The sequence below is a fragment of the Miscanthus floridulus genome, chromosome 3 (genome assembly GCF_019320115.1).
Source record: "Miscanthus floridulus cultivar M001 chromosome 3, ASM1932011v1, whole genome shotgun sequence".
NCBI lineage: Eukaryota > Viridiplantae > Streptophyta > Magnoliopsida > Poales > Poaceae > Miscanthus > Miscanthus floridulus.
In genome coordinates, this window is record NC_089582.1 from 136,826,324 (window position 1) to 136,854,143 (window position 27,820).

Genomic DNA, 27,820 nt, shown 5'->3' on the forward strand with positions numbered 1-27,820 from the left:
TTTTTATTAGTATCCGAACACCCCATGCGACACCCTATGTAACATCCGATGTGACATCCAAAACTTTACACTCTGAATCTAAACACCACCTGAATGGTGTGGTCGTGTGGATGTGGAGTGCAGAGACTGAACTGTGATCTTGTTTTATGTGTAGGTTTAGACATATGCTACTTCGATTTTAACCAGAGACTTGGTAATTAAGTGTGGTGCTCTATAATGAAAACTCCTTTCAAGTCAAGTTAATAAAATCGGTAATGCTTCCTCAGGGCGTCCAACCGTCCAGACGCCACGCTTTCCAGTCTGCGCCGCTCGTTGCCGCTCATCGCGCCCCCCGCTCGCGACGCTCGCTCCCACCAGCGACGCCCAATCCCCTTCCTCTGCGGCCTTTCTCTAGCGCAGGGGCACCGCGCCGCAGGCACCACACCCGCCTGCTCGTCGTGGCCTTCTCCAGCGTGGGGTCGCTCAGGGCGGGCACTGCACCCGTCGTACCCGCTGCACCCCCCACACCACGCCAACGTTGATCTCCGCGCCGACATTGAGCTCTGCGAGCCGACTAGCCTCCATCCGTCCCAGCAACAAGATGACATTATGTTGAAAGCGCATGTTGCAAACATATGTTTCAGGTGTTTCATATGTTTTAGAGATATGTTACAAGTGTTTTATATCGATGTTGCAAAAGTAGATCGGAATGTTGCACATGTGGCAATGACTATGCATGTATGTTTCAAGTGTATGTTCCAAATATTTCATCTGTTTCAGACGTATGTTGCTAGTGTTTCATTTGGATGTTGCATATATATGCAAGTGTTTTAGGTGTTTTTCATATGTATGGTGCAAGTGTTTCATCTGGATGTTTGCATATGTTTGCAATGGCTGCACACGTGAAGTGTTTTTGAGGTGTTTTTATATTTTAGACGTATGTTTCAAGTGTTTCATCTGCTTTCGAACATATGTTGCAAGTGTTGTATCTGGATGTTTCAAAAGTAGATCGGGTGTTGCATCTCCCTCCTCGCTTTCTGCTGCCTCACCTCGAAGTCTCGTCCTCCTCCTCCAGGCGCCGGCTGGGCATTGATCGTCCCCTCTCCCTCTTTCTCAATGTTGGTGACATTCGGAGCAACGTGGGTCTGGGTGGGCCCGCGAAACGGTGCGAAAATAGCTCCCTCTTCTCGATGTTGGTGACGTTCGGAGCAACGTGGGTCTACGTGGGCCCGCGAAACGATGCAAAAATAGACCGCAAGCGTGGGCGTCCAGATGCTAGCAAGCCCATAATAAAATATCCAGGCGGGAGTTCACTTTTTTTAAGTATGGAGTACATGTGTTCGTTGTTTATTTGTCTTGTTTTCCTTTTCTCTAGTTCTATCTATAGAAGAAAAACCACCGCATTTGCAATTATGCATCAATAAAACAACGATAGATGTGAGTTCAATACGATGCGTAAAAAGTTCTGGGTGTAGAGAAAATGAACCATTTTTTTGGAAAGCAATCTAGCAAGAGCCAGATTATAAATATTCGCTAACTTGCAGGAGATTTTCTCTTTTTTTTTCTTTTTTTTTTTTTGAGAAATTTTGCAGATCTTCGCTACACTATGCATTAGACTGACGGGTCTCTAACTCCAATCGCATCAGCCTTCTCGGGAAAAGATGATGTTTGATGTGTTAAGATCAAGGCTGTCTCGTGTCTGGGTTGAAAAGTTGATTAAAGGCCGTTGTGAGATCATCCTCAACAAAATCCCAACAATGTCTATAAACTATCATCCCTACTTGCACAGTTGCACTGCAAGAATTTTGCTAGACAAGCAGCACAGCAAGACGTGCAGAAACTTCAACCTTCGACGAGAGTAACACAGCAGACTTCACGGCTGCAAACGACGGCGTGCAATCACAGACAGGGCAGGTCAGAGTACTGCAGCCGATCGGTATGCAGGAGTAGCAACACTACCGCGTTACATATGCACATGTGGTTGGTTTTCTGTTGCACTGCGCATGGTGACTTGGCAAAGCCTACTACTTGTCCTGTTAAGCCTGAAGACTAGAGTACATCCGCTGATGCGTATTAACAAAATGGATCAGGAGATCCTAGCATCAGCGAGGTTCTCTTATGGTTTAACCTTAATGAAATCTCCATCCACACAGGGATTAATTAGCTTCAGAAGAACTGCTGAAGCCAAGGATTGTCAGCCGCATCTTTCTGCAAATCATCTCTCATTTTGGTGACCATCTCCACGATCTTGCTCCTATCCATCTCATCCATAGGCAATGCAGCGAGATCCTCAAGGTAAAGCCGAGTCCGAGCAGCTCCTCTGGTGACGTCATCTGGGCTAAATACCCTCTTGCGCTTTGATCCAACCTGCACACAACACTCGCTAGCTTAGAAAGAGGTTTGAGTTTCAGCACAGTATGGGTAAGAAAGATACCCTTTGCACCGAAGCTCCCATGAACTGTGCAGCAGATAAAAGTAATTTTACCGTAATTGCATATATGGCCATAAAAACTCCAAATATACTACTGTCAGTTTTGTTGAATTATGAATCCAATATTCATCTTCTTTATGGAAGGATCGCTCACATGGGAGGAAGCATATGCATTTTAATTCATATCAGAACCCATAGCATTTAGCTCGAAATTTTTAGCTGCATATACCTCGTCTTTCGAATCATCAGAAAAGGTAGGTGTAGTAGAGAAGTCTTCTAACTCTGCTGCTTTGCTTTTTGCAAGGGCAACAACAGCTTCTGGAAAATTAGCAAATTCTGCAACATGAATACCAAAACTTTGGTCGCATGCACCAGGTTCAACCTACAACATGAACAGGGAAATATTGTAATACAAGATCTGGAGGAATCATTTAGCAAGCCAATAATGCCAACTTGTTTCTGTAACAGTAAATGTGAATAAGAATTTCACATCGTGGCATACCTTGTAAAGCATAGTTAACTTCCGACTTGATGGGTCTATGTGAGCACCCACATGATAATTTGCAATTCCGATATTTGAAATGTGTTGGTGCTCATCATCATTTTTATGTGCTAATGCAGTTAATTCATGGAAATGGGTGGCAAACAAGGTAGGCGCTCGAGTCACTTCCATAAGATGCTCACAGATAGCCCATGCAAGACCTGATAACAAATAATATATCAATCTCAAATGAGAGTTAGAGGTTCAATCTCAAATGAGAATTAAAAGTTCCAGTTGTCTGGAAGTCAGTGCATTGCAGCAGGTAACCAAGGTTGTAAAAAGGGTACTCAATTACAAATGGTAATTGGTAGTTTCATCCAGTGATGCGTATAATAAGTAGATTTGCATGCTTATAATGACAGCAAAAATGGATAAATGCAACAAACTAAAACTATTTTTGGTTGATTGAAGCATGAGATTGCATGCCACACCACACGAGGCCCAAATGATGTTGGTGTTCAGTACATGTGTAATGCTAATTTGGTTAACATAATCTGGGATTAACAAAGTTAGCCCACTTGGTCCAACTCTCTTGTATAGACCCAATTAGAATAAAGCTTGTAGATCATGATCAAATAATCCAAAAAATGTCCACAGGTTTGGTATGACAGACAAGTGGAACTTGGCTTTCGGTATGAAGGCCACCATAAGACACCATTCTAGCATTCTGGCAATAGGATATTTGAGATGCCAATAAATGTCAATGTAGCAAGATTCATGCTATGCATGCAGGTAGTTACCAACGAATGATTACACTAAGAATTGTTGGCATGGTTGCATGCAGCAGGTTGTTAACCGCATCCAAAATCAACAATAGCACGACTAGACGGGAAGCAAGCAAATACACAAAATACAGTTTTGCCCCCAAACTATTTGTTTCTTTTTATCTGTACAAAAGCTCCATTCCATGCAATGCACCATTCATTGATGATTAACTAATTGTAGCACTGTTACATAACCAAAAAGAAACAACAACGATGTAAATGCTCCTTTGTTCTAGGTTTTAATTGAAAACAATTTAAAAGGAATACAGAATTTTATTTTCTCAGATCAGGCTGATGGGTCTGATTAACAGCAGCAACCAGCCAATTACCTCCGGTAAATGGAGCATTTATCAGCAAGTGCAAGGGTACAGGGAATTACTTATTTTTTTGGTCCAAGAGATGTATCTAACTAGATACAAAGTGTAATATATGCAATGCTAGTAGAATGAGCTTAGAAGTATGCAAATTTCCAGTTTCAATTCTAAAACCAACACTATTTAAAAGTCAATAATTCAATATCGCCTAGAAGTAATACAGATGGTAGTCTATGAATGCTAAAAAGAAACAAAAGGAAAGATGATTAACAAACTTGTAAGAGAAAAAACAAGAAAAGGTATACAACACTGACCAAATCCATCATATGTGGAAGTTCCACGTCCCAGCTCATCAATAATTATAAGAGACTTATCAGAGGCACCTTTTAGGATGGATGCTGTTTCAAGCATTTCTTGCATAAAAGTTGATACACCATGAAGCTGCCAAATAAATGTAAACAAAACAGTTTACGACATCATTCTTTGCAGAAGTATATAAATTTAATGCTTGCTTAAAAGTAACAGAAAGTTTCATCTTACTATGAGAAAAGACACTGCCATCATTATCCGTTAAATTTAAAAAGAAGGGTTTTGTTATTGGATCCTTTGGGCTGTGGGATCAACATGTAATGTGTGTATTGAACTCTTTCCTCGCCTAATTGAAAGGCAGAGCTCCTGCCATTTTCGTTAAAAAAACGAAAAATTACACACATGAGGAGCTACTGGCTTCAATCTCTGTAGGGAGAGGGGTGAGCTGTTGTTCTGATCCCTATGTAACTGAGTTTGTATGAGTTGAGTTTTTTTTTTGGTGTGTGTGTGTGTGGGGTGTGTGTGTGTGTGTGTGGGGGGGGGGGGGGGGGGGGGGGGGGGGGGTCTTGTTTTTGCTGGATTTATCCAGCTTGTGTACCTTGTTCTCCTTAATATAATGAAGGGCAGCCCACATACCAGTTCAAGAAAAAAATGAACAATTTTTCATTCTTCAGAAGGAAATAGACTTGAATAATATAGCAAATGTGCCATTCATCTAGTTCATGTTCCTTTATCCTGATCATTTGCATCTTTTTTTTCTCTCGAACACATGAGGACTGTGCATCATTATATTAAAGGAAGACGAACACTGCTCGTTTGCATCTTTGATTTGCAACATTTGTACAAGTATGAGTAGCTAAAGCAAGAGAACACTATACAGTATTTGTTATTGCAACAGAAGTTTAAATAAGAACAAAAGGGCATTTCCAATATAAACTTAAGAACAAAATACTTTGATGATCAAGCCAACTTACTTGGCAATCACCAGCACCAACACGAGCAAAAATACAATCCCTCACACTAACACTTGCTTGATCACAAGGTACAAAGGAACCAACTTGCGCCATCAAGACATTTACACCAACCTGATTCCCATATGAAAATTAATTGAGACAAGCTGATAAATGAAGGAATGTAAGCAACAAAAGGTATTATTAGTTGTTTCAAATAATATGTTTGAAAATATATTTTAAATCCAGTAGCCAACGTCCAAGAATTAGAAGATGGAGCTAGAACATGGAGGAACTTCACACAGTATGTTTAACATGTCCAAATGCACTCCAATTGAATCAAACTGGTTTGCTTTCAGTTTTTGCAAACACATTGATCAAGGAGTTACAAACAATGCTCAAACCATTGTTTTTGAGGCGTCGCCTAGGCGACAAGGCGTGCCCAGGGTGCTGGGCGTCAGGGTCGCCACGACATGCGTGCGTATGGCGTCCGCCATATGAGATTAGGCGTGGAAAGGCATCGGGCAAGTGCCTAGAGGCCTATGGCGGACGCCGGAGCAGCAAGTCGAGAGGAAGACGGAATCGGGCGGGGAATCGAGCGGACGCAATGAAAACTGGCGGGAATCGACCTCCCGCTCGAGGGCTTTTACCACAGGTGCGGGCCACTGCAGCTTCACGGAGAGAGGAGAGGAAAAGAGGCGGCGGCGGCGGCGGCCCTGCTTCTTGGCGGCAGAGGCGGAGGCGGAGGCTTGCCGCTCCTTGCTCGAGTCCACCGGCGCGCGCACCTCCCGCGTGTCCGCCCCTGCATCTCCTCCTTGCTGCTCGAGTCCACCAGGGGTCCGTCCGCACCGCACCTGCAGCTCCTGCCCGTCCGCACCTGCTCGCCCGCCTCCGTCGACCGTCTACCCGTCCGCCTCGTATGCTCGCTGCCTCCTCTCTGGTCTCCTCTGCAGCCCTGCTTTCCTCCTCTTCCTCTGCTTCCCTCCTCTTCCTCTGTTTCTTTCTCTTCCTCTGCTTCCCTGCTCTTCCTCTGTTTCTTTCCCTCTTCCTCTGTGTCTTTCCTCTGTTTCTTTCCCTGCAGCACTAGTCATTAAGTTATATTATGTTATTAGAGACTAATTTGTGGCTATTGAGTGATGAGAGATTTCAGATTTGCTATTTTGCTACTTTACGTGCTAAGACTTGGCAATATTAAGGTATGATTTGCTTCTGAATTTTAGTATCATTATATATTAAGATGATCGTATGGCATCACCTAGGCGTCCGCCATAAACGCCTAAGCGTTGTGAAGGGGGTGCGGCGCCGCGCGTCGCCGCAGCGCCTCAAAAACAATGGCTCAAACTCTTTACTGGATTCTTGGGATAACAGACCTTGTTTACCATCAACTTTTCAAAGAGTATATCAAGAGTCACATATACATGCTCATACAACTGACTTTGTTCCAGCAACATTTTGGGTCCTAACAAAACCCTTCTTTAGCAATCGTGAAGAATTTAATTTCTGGGCAATCCATCTGCTTGTGTGAAGTTCTTGGATCAAATATGTATGGATACAACTACTCAATAAGTCACCCCACATGGCTTTCTAGAAAACAGAAAAACATATCACGGAAGGCATCGAGTACAGAAACTCTTTTTTTTGTTTTGAAAATACACAAACTCTTTACTATAATACTATTGCATAGTAATGCTTGTATGCATATAGGGTGGTAGTGGTGAAATACTTTTTTTTTCTCGAACACGCAGGAGAGCTGCGTATTAATTGCCGGAGAAAAGAGCCATACATAGACCCGAACACACACACACAGACAACTTGTAGTTCAATATGTATCGGTATAAGAATGGAACAGCACATAAGATGTGGATCCAAGTGTAGCAATAAATTTACATATTTACACATTTAAGTGCACATATGTTTTAAGTATGTATTTTTGTAGTGGAAGTGGAGATGGAGAGCTCTACTAAATTTAGTAAACAACTATAAGTGAAAATTTCTATAACTGAAAATAAATGCTAATTATTCACACTCATGCATGAATCATTGATCATACTCCCTCTATAGCAAAATATAAGGAACACACATATTTCAAAACTCAAACTTTGTTGCCTTTGACAAACAATTGGTCTAATCATATGAAAAGTTTGTGCTACAGAAGTGGTTGCATTAGGTTTGTATTTAGAAATACTTTCTAATGGCCAAACTTTGGTTGGCACAAATGTTATATTATAAGAGGAATAGTGGTCATATACTCCCTCTGTATGTAAATGTATTATGTTTTGGACATAGGCATGGCCACCAATGTGAAACTTTGACCACAGCTTTTTATACAGATATGACAAAAAATTATATATTATGAAAATTATTTACACAACAAATTTGACAGTACTTCCGCATTATCAATACAAATAACTTTACTCAAAATCAGTTGCCCCTAGAGAAGTTTGAATGAACGCATTCTAGGACGTTATATGTTAATAAAGAGAGGTAATACATATAGTACCAGAAAGATCATCTTTCCTATACATATAGTACCAGAAAGATCATCTTTCCATGACATTTCAGAAGGTTGTTAGGCTTAAAACTGCTTTTCTTTCTTTTCTTTTCATAAGAAATTGCCACCTCCATGTCTTTGGATAAAAATGCATATAAATAAATTCCTTGAGTGGTTCATAAAAAAATTTACCATGAGAGTGCAAAACTAACCTGTCTTATAAATGTGGATTTTCCTCCCATGTTTGGCCCAGTGATGATCTGAAACCAACTTTTCCCTCTCACCTATTTAGGGCCATCGAACCATCACTAACTTCAGTAATTAAGTGCTGCAATTGCAAATATCATATTACAGGGAACTTACAAGAGTGCAGTCATTGGGTATAAAGTTAACACCATCTTGTGCCTCTAGACAAGGATGTCTGCTACCTAGTAGAACAATATCTCCTTCATCCTGCAATGTGTTCTCAAGTTTAGAGCCACGTTCGAAATTTGTCATTTTAAAGGAGTTTTAGGAAGTGTTTCTTACCGACGCTGTGATTTCTGGCCTAACATAAGGAACTGGGCAACTAGTTGCTAAATCAGCAAAACTTTGTAAAACATCCAACTCCGACAGAACTGCAGCAAAATTTTCAAATACCTACACCAAGAATTGAAGATTTATCCCAATCTGTATAGAGAAAAAATAAACTATGAAGCTAAGATAATTATCTTAGTGTACCTCTGAGTAGGAGCCTGAAACCCTCACTACATCATCAACCACCTTTTTCTGACAACTTGTGTACTCACCAAACAGTGCCTGGTATTGATCACTTAGCTTTTTCAGCTTAGAACTTGTGAACTTTACACCATCTTTACGAGTTTCTATGATTAAGTAGATGCCAGTGAGCTTCTTCCTGACTTTCTGCTCCTCTTTCTTTGACATTCTAAACACATGTCCAAGAGGTCCTTTTTCTAGCTTCAGTTGCTTATCAACAGAAAGATCTAGATCACTAGCTGTATCCACGTGCAGATTATTTATGTGATTTTCAACCACAGAAAGCTCATCCTTTAGTACACCCAAGTCAGAAGAATATAGAGGAGATATTCTGTACTCTCCATTCTCCAGCTGATCAAGATCAATAGCTGTCTCAACAAGAGAAGAAAACCGACCAAATCGATCCTCTGTCATCCATTCTTCTAATGGTTCAAGAAACTTTGACCTTATCAATGTGGAAAATTGGCCATTATATTGCTCAAGAATGCTCTTGATGTATGAGATTCTGCTACAGGACTGCAAAACCAATAAGTAAATGGGTTAAAAAAATAGTGGTAAAAGTTATGCATCTTAGGAGGTGTTGCCCTTGTTTAAGAAACCTAATTCTATTATGTTTCCTCGAAGGTTATGCACAAATACACAGAAATAAGCATTCCTTGTGATTCAAAATGTAGGTCTAGGACAACAACAGTCTCCAGCATAACACTTTGACTGTTACATATTATGAAAGTATTTTCCATGATTATTCTAGTAACCAAAGTTCAGCTAGGCGCTGGGCGGAATCTAGGCGCTGACCCTCAGCCTAGCACCTAGGCGGGATTAATTGCGCCTAGGCGTTCCTAGGCGTTTTCCTAGGCGTTTTCCAATACATACTTAAATTTATTAATACATACTTAAGTACTTAAAAGAAAAGAAAAAATAGAAGACCAATGGTCATGGAACAGCGAGAAAAGAGAAGAAAGGCCCATAAAAACGGCCCAACCCACCTTATCCACCGTTAAAAACGGCCCAGCGCACCTTATCCACGCCTCCTCCCACACCGCCGCCGCCCGCGCCTGCGCCCGCCCGAGCGCCTGCCGCCCGCGCAAGCCCGCGCGAGCGCCCGCCGCCGCTCGCAGCTCCTCCTCCCCCACCGACGACCTCCGCCAGGCGCTCCTCCACCACCACCGCCGCCCGCGCAAGCCCGCGCGAGCGCCAGCCGCCGCTCGCAGCTCCTCCTCCCCCACCGACGACCTCCGCCAAGCGCTCCTCCACCACCACCGCCGCCGCCGCCGAGCCGCCGCCGCCTAGGGGTCCGCCTACCCCCATAGGCGAGGCGGACACCCTCCGACTAGAGCCTAGTCGCGCCTAGTCGCGCCTAGGCGAGCGCCTAGCGGAACTATGCTAGTAACATCAACTATGTGTTGTCAATCCATATAGCTTCCCATATATTGATTGGCCAAGTTACAAAAAAATGACCAACTAGGATTTTAAAGGGACCTACATTTGGAATTCAAGGGAGTGCTACAAAGGTTCAGTGCACTCCTTTCATTAAATGTTACTAGCCTTACACTAGCAGCTAGTAACCAATATTACTGTATATTCAAATACATTTTCAGGCAAATAATTATCTTTGCAAAGTCATTAAAATAAGATAACAGTAGGTTGCAGCAGTAACCTGATAAAGCTTAACAACAGGCTGCAGTGTAGATGATTTCTTTCGGAGAGCATGTGTTAGACGATCAATATCTGATATCCTTTTAAGTTGTTGCCTCAGTCCCTGACGAAGCTCTGGGTCTTCTACCAAAGCCTGAACCATGTCTAATCGGTTATTAATTTCATTAACATCTAATAGAGGTTGTTTCAGCCATCTGTTAAGCAATCTTTTTCCCATCCCAACAGTACAGGTTCTGTTCATCAAACCAAACAAACTGAAGTTCTTGTTTACATCAGTTTTCCTTTCTGCAATGTTTAATGCTCGCACTGCAGCAGAATCAAGTCGCATGTAGCAGTTCAAATTGTACTTCTCAATTGTGTAATTTCCATAGTTAGTATCATCTGCTAGCAACTCAGCATAAGATAAAAGTGCTCCAAGGGGACCAAGAGCATAGTCAAACTGAGATAGCAGATCACGTACAGGCTCAACAGAACCCCTGATTATTCTACCAAGATCTTGTGCAAGATCCCTGGATTTGAAGTCAGCCTTCTTTTTCTCAGTCAACAGAACATTACAATTACTAATGGCCTCTCGAAGGGGATTCAGATCAATGGATTTTTCACAATCTTCTGGGAGAAGACACTCCTTGCAACCTAATGCGACAAGAGCTGATTCAACATTTGTGAATCGGCTATCTTCGGGGAACTCAGCTAACCCAAGCTTCCTATTGGTCATATCCAAAAAACTAAGCCCTACATACAGCTGACTTTCCCGGCACACTGGAAACAAAGCAACAATGACTGGTGAATCTTGCATGTCATTGTTTGCAAACAGAATGTCTTCAAAACTACCAATATTTCCAGGTGTTCCAGACTTTGTTAACCTCCAATTTGACCCACTTCCCTCATAGAGCTCTAATGTACAGTCAGTCCTTTCCAACAAAATGTTGCGGGCAATGGTCTCAAACATAGCCTTGCTCACACTAACACTTGAGATTCCATCTGAGCTGCTACCTAATTGACGCAAGGCAGACATTGTGTGGTAGTATGTCCTTGCAATAAACGTAGCATTCTCGCCATGGGCGGTGTAATAATCCTGAACCACATTTGAGCACTAGTTAGCATGCCATTTTACACTGGAAGGTTGACACACATAGGAATTAAATTCCCAAAGGAAAAAAACAGCTAGATTTAACTCTGCCTGGAAGCAGTATCCCTCAACAGTAGTGATTACTATAGTACAAGATAGTTTTGGCATGCATATTCAATGCAGAAAAGAGTGCCCCATATTAAAATAAGTCTGGAAGAAATGACATCTTATATCTGCATGAATTTCATGAAATTTCTTTTTTCTAAACATTTATGCCCCCTTCCAAGGAAACAATTTCTCAATTGTCGACCATTTCTTTAAATGCACTTTCAAGCAGGGCACGATCCTATTGGATAAAAAAATGTGGTCATAGATTATGTAATCCAAAGTACACAGCACTGCTCCCAAATGCCAAACAGTTCCCTAGTTTGCTACCTCATTATTACCAGCTTTAAGTTATTGAGGACTTTGAAGTTAACATATAAGCATGAAGCCAATATTAGGAATTAAATCCCTAAATTATGGCTGAGAACAGTTCATATGGTACATAGACTGACAACCAAATTGAGGGTAACATCATCATCATTTAATGAATCATCTGCAATCTACATGTTCACTTATCAGGTGAAAATAAAAGGCACACGTGTCAATATTTTCTAACAGTAACAACTGTACCAGAGCCATTTCGCCCCCATTTATCTAGTTCATCCAATTGCCCATGATAAAAATAAACAAAAAAAGGTTCACATCTACATGTATTGGAATCACTTACCCTGCGGTCGAAGAGACGAACGGCCCGGGGATCCTGCCAGACCAAAAAGGAAAAAGAAAGGGAAATAAATCATCCAACAAAAAAGGCTCTCCAAAATAGTCGCCCAAAACTGAGGCCCAGAAAGGTGAAATCGAGGGAGCGCACCTGCGGCAGCCTCTTGAAGAAGGAGATGAAACCCTGCGCTTGCCTTGCATCTGTCCAACCACAAGAAAAAATAAGACAATACAAGGGGAATGAGTGACCCGACGGATCTAAAGAAACCAAGGACGGTGTGGCGCGCGAGACCGCACGGACCTAGCTTGAACTCGGGGAGCTTGCCGCCCTCCGGAGTGAAGTCGTCGCCCTCCATCGTCCAGCCGATCGCCGCACGGTGTGCAGAGGTTGTGATGGTGGCGGTGGTGGTGCGGGGTGCGGGCGATGTGCTCGGCGAAATGCGGACGGGCGGCGAGAAAAGGCGGGGCTTAGGGTTTACAGGCGCGCGCGTGGGGTGGGGGATGGGTCTCCCGCCGTCCCGCGGCGAGAAATGGGGCTTTTGCGCGCGGAGTCTCAAGGGTTTCGCGCGCGGAGTCTAGGGGTTTTTTCCTGCGGAACTAGAGACGACCCGCGCGGCTTTGCCGCACGTCCTTTGTACTGGCCATCGTGTCGTGGCCAAAAATGCTGGACTCTATACGTACAGTAATTAATTAGATACCTATTTTTAAGTAATTTTAGTAATGTAATCCTATTACATTATGCAGATATTATTTAGGGAGAGATGGTGTTTGACAATGAGAGGTGTCTCTCAAACGTGTGAGGTGCTTGAGCGTGTCACTGAAGAGGGGGCCTCTTTTGAGAGTGAGCCAAGTTGACCAGCATTAGTATAAACTGATCATATTCTGGTTTTGACCAGAGCATAGTTCATTGTTTATCCCTTTGTTAAATTTGAGACCCAAATCTTTAGTTAAGTTTGACTGCAGCCTATTTGGAGGTCCCTTTATGAAAAAAAAAATATGTTCCGTATTGTTAGCTCTATCTTATATCAGCATGAAATCATTGACATGCAAAGAACACATAAAAAAGTGTCAAAAATAAAGACCAAAAAGCACAGGACAGAGAGATAAGAAAGCAATACAAAAATCCAATTGATAAAATAATTTAGTATATGAAAAAATATGCCCTATCAAATTGAATTCTTAGTTCTAACTAATCGGCAGAATTTATACTTTGCAAATTAGTGGTACACATAATCGTTAAAACCGACATACCCTCTTTTTGCGTATATGAAGCTGGATTCCTAGGGCATCCATATATTTGGCCATACACATATACAAATACAATTTTTAAAAGAAAGTAAAAAATGAGTCGTAGCTCTGAAATACTAAAGGAATGCCATACCAGATAAAAAGTGCAGGGTCTCTAGCAAAGATGGTGCTTTGATTGATGTGCAAATAAGTTAATTCTAAGTTACTATTGTCAGACTTGTATATAAGGCTATTTCATGAATTGTGTGGTACAAGTCCGAATGCAGGCTATGCATTTATGGGGAAAAAATTATAATATTACAAACCAACAAAAGTAACTGAAAAAAAAAGTACTTACTCCAAAAGTTATGGTGAAATTTCCACTTATTGCCGTGAAGGTCTTTTGCAATCAACTCCTGTGGTGGGGCTTCTGGTTGAAATCTGACAGGATCAACAGAGGAATCTTGATGGGCATTCACATGGTGCCTCCTCTATATTAAGATCAGTAAAGTGTCAAAGAAATTTCCATTAGTAGGTGGCTATGGGATGGGCAGATGGTATAATAGAACTTAATCTATCTATGAAGCTGAAATGCAACATATTAGCAACAAGACATGATTCACTTATGAAAATAAGTACTTAGGTATATCAAGCCATTAATTTCTTTGTGAAGATTTTTGAAGCAATATAAGGATGCAAACCTTTGAGTGCTTACTGTCATAATTAATCGAAGGAGAAAGGCAGTAGATTAATGCTCAAGACATGACGTTTTGTTCCAAATTTAATCTTCTTTCCTCGTAGCAGCACCTTTGAGGACCCCCTTAGTGTAGCAGTCCGCTGCTGCAACCTGCAGTGACACTAGAAAACCAGGCGCGGCAAAGAGCGCCCAGCCGACAAGGACAACAAAATGGCTCCTATGATGTGGCTTGGAGATCAATCTAGAATAAGGGACATGAGCTCCAAAGTTTTTAACATACTCTGTAACTCTCTCTCTCTCTCTCTATATATATATATGGCTGTTGATGTAGCAATGTGCTAATATATGCAACAAATATGTTACCTAATATCTACTTGGTTGGCATGCTTTTAGCAATTGCAACATCGACTACTGACAAGCTGAGAGGAGTCATAAACAATTGAATTTAATTGTAGCTTGTACCCACAGTGTTTTATTTGTGAACCAAGCTTCAAAAATAATTTTGGGGAAATGTAATAGGATGTTACTCTTAGATCTCTTATATACAGCTAAATTTGTCTCTTTTTAACTCAATCACGCCATATCGGCTGCAAGCATATGAAACTGCATGGCACGTCGAAAATCGTACAAGGACGCAGATTAAATGTCATTGAACGTTTAACATTAGTCATACCAGATCAATGGAAGAGACTTTGATATACTCCCTCCGTTCTAAATTATAAGTCGCTTTGATTTTTTGGTTCATCCATTTTGCTACGTATCTAGACATAATATTATATTTACTGCTACTGTGAAGTGGAGGAGTGCGCCGCGTCTGGGTGGGGTGGGTTTTATAACGGTTCGCCCCCGCCCCTTCATCTCTAGGGTTTCTGGGAAACCGTGCCGTGTCACGCGCACTCGCTCCCGCAACCGATGTGCCACGCGCACGCGTCTGTCCACAATTATTGCGCGTCGCTCCTACTTCTCCGCAGTCTCCATTTAATGGGCCATCTAACGGGTCATTGTGTTTTCCTTCGACAGGAAGATAACAACGGGCGGTTTGGGTCCTTCATTTTGCTTCGATAATTCATGCGCTGATTTCTCCAAGAAGACTTGATGGCTATTACAATTTATTTGCTAACGCGATTGTTTCTACTACCTGGTGACATGATTTCAAGGATTTTTCTTTGACCCTGCTACAAAATTCATACTTCATCTTCCAGTACGCTCGGGGACTTAGTGTGTACACTTCATCTTGTGGTGAATGTACTGATTTTTTGACTTGACTCCACACTTACACTGGGCACTGGTTTTCTCTTCGACAACGCTAGGGACTGGTTGGATTCTTAGCTACGCTGGGGATTGCATATTTTTTCTACAAGACCCTGACACCAGGTGTATTCTCCACCTAATCTCAGACTCGGGGACTACAGTGTGTACACTGCACCTTGCGGTGCATGTACTGGTTCTTTATGATGCTTTGGTTGCGCCAAGTCTGTCACTTAATGCATTTGCTTTGCTCTGGCGACCATGTCATCGGTGCAAATGCGGCTGGCACTTAAGTGTGTACACTTCACCGACCAAGAATTTTCAATTTTTTCTCTTGAGCTCCTTACCTCCTATTAGTGAGCCTCACTTGGATAAAGTCTGAGATCTACTGGTCGACCAAACTGGTCGGCAGCTGTCCTCATAGGTCGGCGCGACAATTAAGCTAGTCGGCAAGCTTGTTCACCGCTCAGGCCACCAGTCAAGCAGGTCAATTTTCATTTCCACCGCTCGGATCATCAGTCAGGCTGATCGGCTTCACGTCAAACTGCTTGGACTTGATCAAGACAACGACATCAAACAGATACAAGGCACTCGGGGGCTAGCTGTGGGGGGTTTGACCCCAGGTACCCATGACTATGCACATGGGCCGCACCAACAGGGACGGTCCAGCCTACAAGACGAAGGCTTGCGGCGCACGACAACTGCTCAACGCACGCCGTAAGGCTCCTTGGCGGCATTCTAGAGATCACGTAGAATCTGTTAGGATATGCCGAATGTATGTTTCCATGTAAAGAATATATGTTACCCGATTAGACTTAGACCTGATCGGCATGTAACCCTACCCCTGGGCTATATAAGGCAGGTAGGAGACTGACAAGACCCTAACATATGGGTATGTTAAGCCTCGAAATCTTCAAGGATCACCCAGGGCTCAGGGGCTATACCCATCGGGTACGCTCGCGCGCAACCTCCGACAAAGAAACTTGATCGAGCCTAGGCACGGCGCAGCCCCCGCACAGGGCTCGGGGGCTCGCTCGAGCCTTGGGCTCCCGATCGACAACATGCCAGAGCTCGGGCCTTGGATCTCGCCCGGCCTATGACACTAGCTAAGACCCGGGCGCAAGAAGATAAGCCTCGAGCCATCAAAGCTCAGGGCTCCTAGACGCCGCGCTCGGGGCGTGGCCTTGTTGGCCACTTCCGTGACTGGGTCACGTACGGAGCGTGACACAAGAAGACAAGCTTCACACAGCCTCTAGGGGCTAGGCGGCTCCCGGGCCCGTGCGTCAGCCCCTAGAGCCGACCTCCTTCGCTACCAAGAAGACTTCAGAAGGTCCACCTAGGGGAGGCCGGTCCAAGTCAACACAGCCTGACACGCAGAGTGTCAAAACAGAGCAGCCGGACAACGCCTAAGGCTTCTTTGGCTCCATGATGCCGCCAAGGTCCATGGAGTGCCACTACAAGACCCTCCTGAACTTTAGCGCATATAGACCATAGACTCATCTCCCCAAACCACCATGTACCTAACCTATCTTGTTACATAAGAGATAAGGTCGGACCTAAGGGGAGAGAAGAGAAAACGGAAGACATTCCATCTTGTCGGGTTTATAAACCCAGGGTCCCTAATGGACCCGCTTCCCAACAAAAACTTGGCCTAGTAGATGGCGTAGCGACAACACGCGCCTCCCGGGCCGGCACAGATACCTAATGACAGGCCGAGAGAACGATCCGATCCCCAACCAGAAGGCCTGGCCAAGGTAGGGACACAGTCCGACTCTGACTTCCTTTTCCGATCGGGGATACACTAGACCTCTGCTTGTAGCTCTTCCCCTACCGACACGGTCGGGGCCGACTAGGAACGACCGACAGAGGACGCCCGCTCGGTGAGGGCCTAGAGATCAGGCGGAGCAGATAATGTAAGGCGCTCAAGTTAAACCATAATACTGAGGATCGTACCCTGTCATACCCTGCACACCTACAGGACAGTGCCACTAGGCCATGCCAAAAAGGCACTATGCAACCTTCTAGGCATGTCAGAACCCAAACAGTATTGTAGGCGCCGACATTTGCCATACCAGGCGAACATGGTAGAGCCTGCCACATGTATCTAGACATAAACAGTATTGTGGGTGCCAACGACCGTCTCATACCTGATAGCATGGGCAACAAGACTAGGTAGCACACGTATACATTCTCTCTCTTTCTCTAACTTGTAAGAGTCCCTCCCCTTCGACTATAAAAGGGGATGAGCTCTCTCCTAAAAAGGGATCTGGCTATTACGAGTCTGGCTCTCTGGCTCTCCTCAAAAAAGAGAAGCTAGATGATTCGAGCACTCGACCTAAGAACTCGAATAGCTCAATAGCTCTAGAACTCTAAAGCTACACAGAGCATACGCTCCAATACTTAGCGCACATTAAAGCTCCCATCACTCTTGGCCCCTCGGTTCAGAGTCCGACCGGGCCTTTAACACCCCCTTCTTATTCCTACTCGATTGTAACCTCACAACAAACTTCGAGCATATAGGCTCAAGAATAAAGTCACCGACTAACTAAAACTAGACGTAGGGCATGTTGCCTGAACCAGTATAAATCCCATGTCATTGAGTGTTAGGCCATATCTAATCACAATGCATGGCAAAACTACAAATATTTACTTGTTGGTCACTTTTCGCATCGACAGTTGGCGCCGTCCGTGGGGAGGACGTCGTGCGTTCACGCTTTTGAGCATAGGATGGCCCACCTTTCCACCATCTTCGGCATGGCGGGCTCAAACAATATGATTCGCTTTGGCTCACTGGTGTTTCCCATGCTCCCACCTATTGGGATGTGGGTTCTTCCCGTCTTCGAGCCGCTCCAGACCATCCTCTTTGAAAGTCTGGACTTCATCACTGACCAGCTCGGCGTACTCTGCCTCCACGAGGAGGTAGTTGTCCCAGTGTCCACTGGAGGAGGAGCGCCCACCACTAGCCCCGGGCCACTCGACGACCTCAACGTTGAGACACCCGCGCTTCGCCTCGAGCCCATGCTAGGCTCAAACTCCATGGTGAGTAACGTACATATTGTTGTTTATTCACTATTTAACACCTTCCGCTGACTCTCCGGAGGGGCCCCATTGTCCTCACCGTGACCGCCTTATGGCTGGTTCCCCTGTGGCTTCACGTCCCCTGAGGACACATGCGCGCGGGGGTTCCAAAGGATGCTAACGTCGCCCCCTCTCACATCCAAATTTGTGGGGATGGTGGGCTACGCTCCCGCCTCCTTTCATGACCTCATAGATGATGAGGTCAAAAGCGATGGCTCCAGCATCGGTGACACCATGGCATCTGGCCACCCTCTGTCCCAAGAGTGCGATATGGCGGATGACCTAGGACAACCACTGATGATAGCGAAATCTTGCAGACTCACACCCCTTCGGACCCTCGTGCGAAGGCCCTCGTGTGTGCGTAGGAGCACAGCAAGGAGTTATGACAAAGCTGGTAGAGTCAGTCACCCCCTGCGATGGCACGCTCGGCGTAGCACGCTGTGCCACGTGCGCGTAACCCGACGAGTGGCGCTCGGGGTCGCACCCGCTAGGTCTAGCGTAACATCCTAGATGGAGGGAACGATCCCCCACAATTTACTTAGGCTGGCCAGAACATTGCTTTTGCATGGCCTTCCCGAGCTTGCCGACCCCCAGGAACAAGTAATCCACCGGAACCTCAGGGCGCTGGTGGAAACCACCACCATTCAACAGGCAAAGAGCTCCGCGTTGCAACACTGGTTCATGGTCTCTTGCCCCACCAGGGGAATGGGGCCACACTAGTCGAATCACTCCATCCACTCACCACCACAGTTGCTAGGCGTGGGGCAGTAGGCTACGGCTGCACCATAGCCCAACCCGGCACCCGCTCCACACCGACCACCTGTGCGTGAACAACTCACGCCGAACCATGACACTCACAGCAGTATCAACAATCGATGCCATGCCCGGCACAATGATGACGTCCATCAAGTGGCGGTGAGAGCAAGCACCATAGGCCCTGACCTAACCATCAAGGAGTGCGGGGACATGCATCCCAGGCATGGTGGCTGACCAAATGACCGGAGCCCTAGCCCGAATGGCCTAGGGCCATGGGCCTTTGGTCGTCGCATCCAGAGAGTGTCGTTCCCACAGCGCTTTCGACCACCCACCAACATCACCAGATACACCAGGAAACGAACCCTGATATATGGCTTGAAGACTTCTGGCTCACCTACCGAGCGAGAGGAGTGGATGATGACCACTTCATCATTCAGTATCTCCCCATCTGCATGGGGGAGCATGTTCGAGCATAGCTCGAATTTCTTTTGTCCGACAACATCTATGACTGGGTGGATCTCAAGAGGGTCTTCGTCATAAATTTCCAGGGGACATATATCCATCCTAGGAATTCCTAGGACCTCAAGAGCTATCAACATGAGCATAATGAGTCCCTATGGGATTATATCCATAGGTTCTCAAAGCAGTGCAACTCCCTTCCTGATGTCGTTGACGTGGACATCATCAGCATGTTCCTCTCTGGGACAACCTGTAAGTCCTTGATCCATAAGCTCGGCTGTCTGAAGCCCCATACTACCTGTGACCTGCTCGATGTCACCACAAACCACGCCTCTGACGAGGAGGAAGTCAGGGCGGTCTTTAGCGGCACTCAGGACAAGGGCAAGGCTAAGCATGAGGACCAAGGCGAGGCCCCTCCATGTAAAGGGGCAAGAAGAATAAGAAGGATTGGCGTCGACCGGCCAACCCAGCTTTGGTCGCTGCAGCCGATTGTGCGAGCAAGCAGCCCTAGTAGGGCTAGCCTGACCATTTCGACAAGCTCATGGAGAGTCCATGCACCAACCATGCCTACCCCATCAAGCAACTCTACAAGGACTGCAAGCTCAAGCGCTTTCTGCAACAGGCCGGCAAGATGAAGGAAGGGAAGGGCAAGGAGGAGGTAGCCAAGAAAGGAGGCATGACGAGCAAGGATGATGGCAGCTTCCCCAACCTCGAGGAATGCCTCATGATCTTTGGGGGATCCAATGCATCCACTCCAAGTGCTAGCACAAGGTACGCTATAGAGAGGCATGTGCCGCCGAGATGGCCGTCCCTCCTTTCCTTAGCTAGCCAGACTCCCCAATCACTTTTGATCAGAGAGACCATCCTTTCCACGTCGCCCGACTGGGTTGCTACCCTGCTCATCGTTGACCCCATCGTTTGCAAGAAGCACCTCACCAAGATGCTAATGGATGAAGGCAACGGCCTTAACATTCTCTATGTCGACACCCTCGAAGCCAAGCGCATCCCCCGGTCGGAGCTCCGCCTAGTGAGCTCTCCCTTCTATGGTGTGATCCTAGGGATGTAGGCATACCCACTTGGGTAGATCGACCTACCCATCATGTTTGGCGACCGAGCCAACTTCCGCTCGGAGGTCCTGACCTTTGAGGTGGTGGACTTTCTACGGTCCTACCACGCCATCTTAGGGCGGCCATGCTACGCCAAGTTCATGGTGATCCCTAACTACACCTACCTCAAGTTGAAGATGCCAGGACCGAATGACGTTATCATCGTGGGTAGCACCTTTTTGCACGCCTACACGTGCGACCACGAGCATTATGAGCTCACCACGGCCGTCATCAACTCTACCGAGCTCTTGAAGCTTAGGAATTCGTCGACTCCAGTAGTCCCAGACTACAATGAGTTGACCTCCTCAAGAGCCTTCCACCCAACCGAGGAAACCAAGGCGGTGGGGATCGATCCCACCGACCCAACCAAGATGGTGTGGATTGGGACCAAGCTCCTAGCCAAATAGGAAAATGAGCTTGCCTACTTTCTATGCGCCAATCGCAATGTCTTCACATGGGTTGGTGTTTCGAGTAAGCACTGGCTAGTAAATTTGTATATTGCACATCTGACCCAGATGGTGTTCTAAGAGAATGTAAGGATTATACTGGTTCGGGTTGAATGTCCCTATGTCTAGTTTTGAGCTACTCATGTTATTAGCACTGAGTTTGTAGTAGGGGGTTACAAACTAGTGAGAGAGGGAGGTAGCTCCCAAGTCTCTGGTGTGATGCGGTGTGTTTGTTCGATGAATCGCCGTCCCTTAGTGGGATGCTCCGCTTTCCCTTTTATAGGTAAGGGAAAGCAGGTTTTACAACCAAAGGGAAGAGAAAAAGGAAAGAGAAATAAGGCTCTCAGAGGTGCGATGTCCTCCTCTTCATGTGGGTCCCACTGACCCTGTAGATCATGGTGGCAGCGACATCGTACTAGGGTCCTATTGGCCGCTGCAGCTTACATGCAAGCATCATGCGCCAATCTTGTCTTCCATCCCATCCGAGCGAACAGAATGGTCAGAGGGTTCCGTGACAATTGCCATATGAGGGGCTGGCCATATAGCGCTAGTCAACTGATGCCAGTTGACTAACATTGGATGGTGCTTAGGTAGGGAGTTGGTAGCACAGTGCTGGCCTATTGACATGATGAGCGACATGAGTTTCCTAGCATGGCACGATGCGACCGCCAGTTGCATCAGGACACGTCCGAGACGTGCTCCTAGGCGTGCGCCTCCATGTCATAGTGGTTGAAGCAGTTTCAGCCCTACCTTGGGACCACTGCTTTGGTCCAGTAGCAGATCCGATCCCTAAGGATCGAGCGAGGTAGAAATCTCTCCCTAGGAGTCGAGCAAGATGGAATCTGACCCTCGGGGGTCAGACGAGTTGGAGCCCTCCCTGTGGGATCGAATGAGGCATGTCCTAGCCCCTAGGGGTCAAACGATGTGGAAACCTCATCCTCAACGTTGGACAAGGCATGGCCCTCCCCCTGGGGGTCGGACGAGGCAAAGACTTCGCCCTCGAAGTAGGACAATGTGGAAATCTCGTCCTCGGCATTGGACACGGCGTGGCTTGGCCCCTAGGGGTCGGACGAGGTGGAAACTTCGCCCTCAGAGTTAGATGAGGCCGTAGTTGCATCTTTAACCATCGGATGAGGCAATGTGACGCTTTTTAATCCTTTGGCTCAAATACTTGGGTATAGATATCCGATAGTAGCCCCTGAGCCTTCAGAGGAGTGAGACACTCCTGCAAAGGCTTTTTCATGATTTGTTGCTCCTATGGCCGTTGTGCCACGGGGGCAGGTCATTATTGGAACTTCGGTGTTTTTTCCCTTGGTTCATTATACCGCACAGGGTAACTGAGTAGGATTTAGATACCAAGCCTCTATGTGGGAGACTAGCAAAGTGGACATGGGTGCCCAACCTCTGGGGAGGAGACACATCAGTAATTCGTTTTCCACTGGGTGCGCGCAAGCGCACCTAGTGGGTGTAGCCCCTGAGCCTTTGGAGGAGTGAGACACTCCTACAAAGGCTTTTTGCGATCCATTGCTTGAGGGTGCATGGTGGTACTATTTGTTATTGTCATTTTGTAGGATAGCAAGCTACGTATGACACTCATCATTTGTCTGTGACCGCATGTTTGGTCTCCTTGCGATGTTGAGCCCCTGAGCCTCCTCGCGTAGCTGAGGTCCGGTCAGGGGGTCGATTCATCTTGTGATCATCATCCCTCATGCGTTCATTCGCTAGAACGAAGGGGTTGAGCCATGCCATGCTTTCCTTGCTGGACGGAGCATAGTGCTCAGTGAGTTATTAATGGGCTTGTTCGAGCGGAGCCCCAACATCTCCTTTATGGGGGCACAGTTCGAGGTCAGCTGATGACTGACTCACTCCTCAAGACACAAAATGAGGGTCGGGACGCCCATGGCGCTTTGCGCGCTTTGGGTACTGGTCGCTAGCGGGCCCATCCTTAACCTCCCCTCACTAGTGTGGGATGCCCTAGAGCAGCCATGAACCCACTAGTGTGCCAGCCTTTGAACTCCTAGGCGTTACTGGGCCATAGAAGCGTTTTTAGCTCCGTATCCCTCTTACCTACAGCGGCTCGTAGCCTTTGAAGTCGAACTATCACCCGGTGGATCCTTCATGGGGAAAATTGGGATAGGCATGCGCTTGTCTCTCGAGGCGGTGAGGTGACTGATGCTGTGAGAAATAATGAGGGCTTGAGCCCTGAAGGAAATGGGTCTGGTGGGGCGGTGGCACGTTAATTTAGGCAGACGGTTTGCCTCTTGCCTGTTCTACCCTTACCTTATAAATGAAGCGGTTTCCCCTCAGCCTCCATATGCATAGCCGCATCCTTTGCCCTTCCAATCTTTCTGCCTTTCGCTGCCGAGTCCTAGCCTTTGTTTCCCTATTTCCACTCCACCACCATTGAAGTTCTCGCTCTCCAGCCTTATGCAGCCGCTGGATCTTCTGCATTGCTGTCCCTATTCCTCGATGGAGCCATGGCCTTGCTTTGACATACTCCCGTGCCCATGGAGGGTCTAGTTAAGAAGGGCCTTCTCTGCACAAGGACCGCGATGAATGAGTGGAACATACCTGGTGGCAAGGATGTGCCATCGCTGCCCGATGGCTATGTCATCTCCTTCATTCCCTACCATGAGCGGGGGTTCGTGACTCCTCCCCACTGATTCCTCCTAGGGCTACTGCACTACTACGGGCTGGAGCTGTAGCATCTGAATCCCAATGGGATTTAGCACATCTCACCCTTTGTTGCGCTGTGCGAGGGGTATCTAGGGATCGAGCCCCACTTTGAGCTATGGAAGTACTTCTTCACCGTCGAGCTGTAGAAGAAGGAGAAGAAGAAACCGGACCTGGTGGTGCCAATGGGGTGCATGAGCATCCGTCTATGAGGTAGCCGAGTGTCGAAGTATATGTCCATTCCTTTTGTTGAAGTCCAACAAGGGGTGGCATAAGCTCTGGTTCTACCTAAAGAATGACGATGACACCCCCCTGCCGATCTTCACTGGCCGCCTGATCGAGGAGGTGCCGAGGGCATGGAGATACGAGCCCATCAAGAAGGAGCAAAAGAGGCTTGGTGACCTGCTCAAGACCATCACAACTCTAAAGCGTTGTGGCCTTCATGGGACTAGCATCATCAGAGCATACCACATTAGGAGGCTAGTGCCGCTAATGGCGTGTGCCCTTGTGATGTATAAGATGGCACCAAATTCCATACTCGAAGGGACGATGGTGGTCACCGGCGAGCCCCTCACTATCGGTGAAATGGCATAATGCCTCAAGGATGCGATGGAGTTCCCGACGAATCCGTCGGTGGATCTCGCCCTAGAGTACCCGGTCCCTAGGCATCCCACGATGTGGCTGGACGTGGGTTTCGTTGAACTAGTAAGCCTTCTTCGAGTTTCTTTTCTCAGCCAACCCTCCTCTATTCTCAAATTATAATCACCGAGATTTGCAGCCTGGCCTCATCACCCATGATTCTGACCCGCCACTACTAGAGGACATGGCGCAGAGGGCGGTGAACCACATCGCGGCTGAGGGGGCAAAGGCGAAGAAGGATCGAAGAAGGCAAAGAAGGAGTGAGCAAAGCTCCAGCATGGAAGGCGTCGGCAAGGCTCGGAGGAGAGTGACGATGACAAGGAGGTGGAAGAAGAGTCCAACCCTAACATCCCCTGGGGTGCGCTGGTGCTCGAGGACAACTAGGCCGATGTAGGGTAGGTCTACTTGACCCCGATTTCACAGCATGCCCTGATGCGAACCGAGGAGGACACGCCCCTGAGGTTGGCGGAGCAAGTCCGCCCCACTCCGACCGACCCCAATGCACCTCCAAGATTGGTGGGGGGATGCACCCCTAAGGTTGGCAGAGCAAGTCCGCCCCGCTCTGACAGACCCCACCAGGGGATCGAAGCGTCCAATTCCTGATGTGGCAGACTCAGAGTCGAGCGGCCAGCCCCCAAAATGATCTCGAGTAATGGCATCGATGTGAGTTAACGACTTTCTCATCCTTTTGTTGTGTTCTCATACTTCTTTGTGTGATGTCGGTGCTTTCCATAGGACCAGACCCCATAGACCCCTAATGTTGGCATCGTAGAAGATCCTAGCGCGTCGGCTAATCCCCTAGGAGCCAGCTGGCGTGGTGCGGGGGGCTAAAAGCTCTAGTTTGGTTTTGGTGAATTGATGAAACCCTAAGTGCTAACCTAGCTTATCAAGTGATCATGAGATAGGTAGCACACTTCAAGTGGAGAAGCTAATGAAGATCATAACATGACAATGGTGATGGCATGGCGATGATCAAGGGCTTAAACTTGAAAAGAAGAAAGAGAAAAACAAAAAGCTCAAGGCAAAGGTATAATTTGTAGGAGCTATTTTGTTTTGGTAATTAAGACACTTAGAGAGTGTGATCACATTTAGGTTTGATAGCCGTACTATTAAGAGGAGTGAAACTCGTATCGGAATGCGGTTATCAAAGTGCCACTAGATGCTCTAAATCATTACATATGCATTTAGGATCTAGTGGAGTGCTAACACCCTAGAAAATGTTTGTGAAAATATGCTAACACATGTGCACAAGGTGATACACTTGGTGGTTAGCACATTTGAGCAAGGGTGAAGAAGACAGAGGAGATGCCAGCGTCGATCAAGTGACCGGACGCTGGATCTAAATGCACCGGACGCTGACTGCCTGCGTCCGGTCACGCTGACTTGGCGGTACAGTAGCTAGGGTATACCACCGGACGTTGGGCTGTGTCTGGTCGAGGTGGACCGAACGTGTCCGGTCGAGGAAAAACAGATTTGGACCCTTACGGTACTCGATCGGACGCTGAGGCTCTAGGGTCCGGTCAGTTTTGCCAGAGCGTCCGATTAGTACTTAGCCATTGTGATCTGACGATTCAGTTTTAACTCAAAATGACACGTGGCATAAATCAGTGGACCGGACACTGGGTCTAGGGTCCGGTCAGTATGACCGGAGCATCCAGTCAGAGCATAGTGTGCCCAATGAAGGGGTATAACGGCTCTATTTTGTGGGGGCTTCTATTTAAGCCCCATGGCTGGCTATGGGTCATATCTTTGGCTATTTTCATTGACATAGCAACCTTGTGAGCCAAGCCAAAGTCCTCCCACTTATCTCCATCATTGATTCATCATCATAGTGAGATTGGGAGTGATCCAAGTGGATTGCTTGAGTCATTGCATCTAGAGGCACTTGATGTTCGTGTTTTGCTATGGATTTCGCTTGTTACTCTCAGTGGTTGCCACCACCTAGACAGCTTGGAGCAGCGAGGATTGTTGAGCGGAGGGTGGTGATTGTCTCCGGCTTCGATCGTGGTGATTGTGAGAGGTTCTTGACCTTTCCCTAGCGCAGCGCCAAAAGGTACTCTAGTGGATTGCTCGTGGCTTGTGTGATCCTCATCTTGTGTTGGTTATGCGGCACCCTATTGAGGGTTTGGTGTGTGATGCCAATTAGCACGTGAACCTTCAAGTGAGTGAATTGCCACAACGAAGACTAGCTTGTCGGCAAGCAAGTGAACCTCGGTAAAATCATTGTGTTCATCATTGATTCTGAGGTGATTGGTCGTCATTGTTATTCATCTTTGTGATTTATTGGTTCTTCATCTACATGGCAGTATAACCTTCTTGATCACTCTTTTTACTTTACCGCAAACTAGTTGACAAGCTCTTTAGTGTAGCTAGTTGTGAGAGCTTGCTTGCTTGGTTGGTGTGGCTCTTTAGTTACCCTTTGAGAGCACACTAACATAGGGTTGTGTCATAGCTATTGTGTGAATAGACACTATCTAAAATAGAATTGTGGTAGGTGGCTTGCATTTTGAGTAGGCTAGCACAACACTTGCTTCGCCTCATAATTGTCTAACCATTTTGTTAAGTGTTGTTGTAGAAATTTTATTAGACTATTCACCCCCCTCTAGCCATTAGGACCTTTTAGGGGCGCGCCGTGGTGGTGCCAAGGCAGACATGGCATGGCCTGAGGAAGTGGGAGAGGCAGAGGCACCGATTGTGCTATGGGAGGTGCTCGTGGAATTGGCGCCTACATCGGTCAACGTGCTCGAGGTGGGATAGATGGGAGGAGGCGCAATCGAGGCATCCCCTATAGATGCAGTGATGGCTCGAACTTGGAAACCAGAGCTGCCAGCCTCCTCAGCCATCGGGGGGTCCACTCCTGAGGGGAGAGAGCAATAGAGGGGGTGCCGTTGGCCCCCATTGAGCCAACGCCGACAGTTGCCACGGCCGACCCCTTGGTTGGGGCTAGGTCCTCCCAGTCCCTTGTCCTGCTGGGTGATGATCCGCTCATGTGGGGAGGAGGCCGGCTCCGATGTTCACCCTCGATGACCCGATGAAGGAGAAGGACTAGACGAGAGTGAGTTTAGGACTTGAGTCCATAGTCCACTCCTTAACTGACGCGTTGGGGGTGTTGAAGGATGACATCACCCCGACCGGCCAGGTTTGCCCTGTCTTCATGTTTTCTATTTTTGAGCCCTATTTATATGATTTTAACCTAATTTTTTCGTAGTCCCTTGTGATGCGTAGCTGGGAGAAGTCCTTATTCCTCCACCACAAAAGGGAGGTCTAGGGGCTTGCTACCGAAGTGCTGTGTCTATGGGAGGAAGTGGTGAGCCTCTAGACCAAGGAACGGGAAGCCTGTCAACACGCTGACTAGGCCAAGGACAAGCTCAAGGTTGTGGTCGCCAAGGCCGAGGAAGATGCCGCTAAGCTTGGATGAGTCCACCTGGCCCTCGACCTTGCTCGGCGCGCGCTCAAAAACAAGTGA

At 46.7% G+C, this 27,820-nt stretch overlaps 1 protein-coding gene across 1 annotated transcript; it reads right to left on the minus strand.

Moving 5' to 3' along the window:
• Window positions 1-1,775: 1,775 nt before the first annotated feature.
• Window positions 1,776-12,582, minus strand: LOC136547112 (DNA mismatch repair protein MSH2-like). The gene is made up of 13 exons (XM_066539083.1): window positions 12,327-12,582; window positions 12,177-12,226; window positions 12,033-12,065; window positions 10,193-11,266; window positions 8,500-9,051; window positions 8,308-8,418; window positions 8,143-8,232; window positions 7,992-8,063; window positions 5,313-5,423; window positions 4,344-4,470; window positions 2,913-3,112; window positions 2,640-2,792; window positions 1,776-2,346 (listed from the first exon to the last, which is right to left on the minus strand). The coding sequence occupies exons 1-13, from the start codon at window positions 12,379-12,381 to the stop codon at window positions 2,146-2,148; spliced, it is 2,829 nt and encodes a 942-aa protein (XP_066395180.1). The 5' UTR covers window positions 12,382-12,582; the 3' UTR covers window positions 1,776-2,145.
• Between the last annotated feature and the right edge of the window lie 15,238 nt (window positions 12,583-27,820).

Bases quoted from the DNA above. Each gene is read 5' to 3' on its own strand.
- LOC136547112 (XM_066539083.1), bottom strand. From the start codon at position 12,381: ATGGAGGGCGACGACTTCACTCCGGAGGGCGGCAAGCTCCCCGAGTTC. The intron at 5,424-7,991 runs GTTAGTTTTGCA...TATGGGAATCAG, and splicing joins AATCCACATTTATAAGACAG to GTTGGTGTAAATGTCTTGAT. The intron at 2,347-2,639 runs GTATATGCAGCT...TGTTGTGTGCAG, and splicing joins CTGATGATTCGAAAGACGAG to GTTGGATCAAAGCGCAAGAG.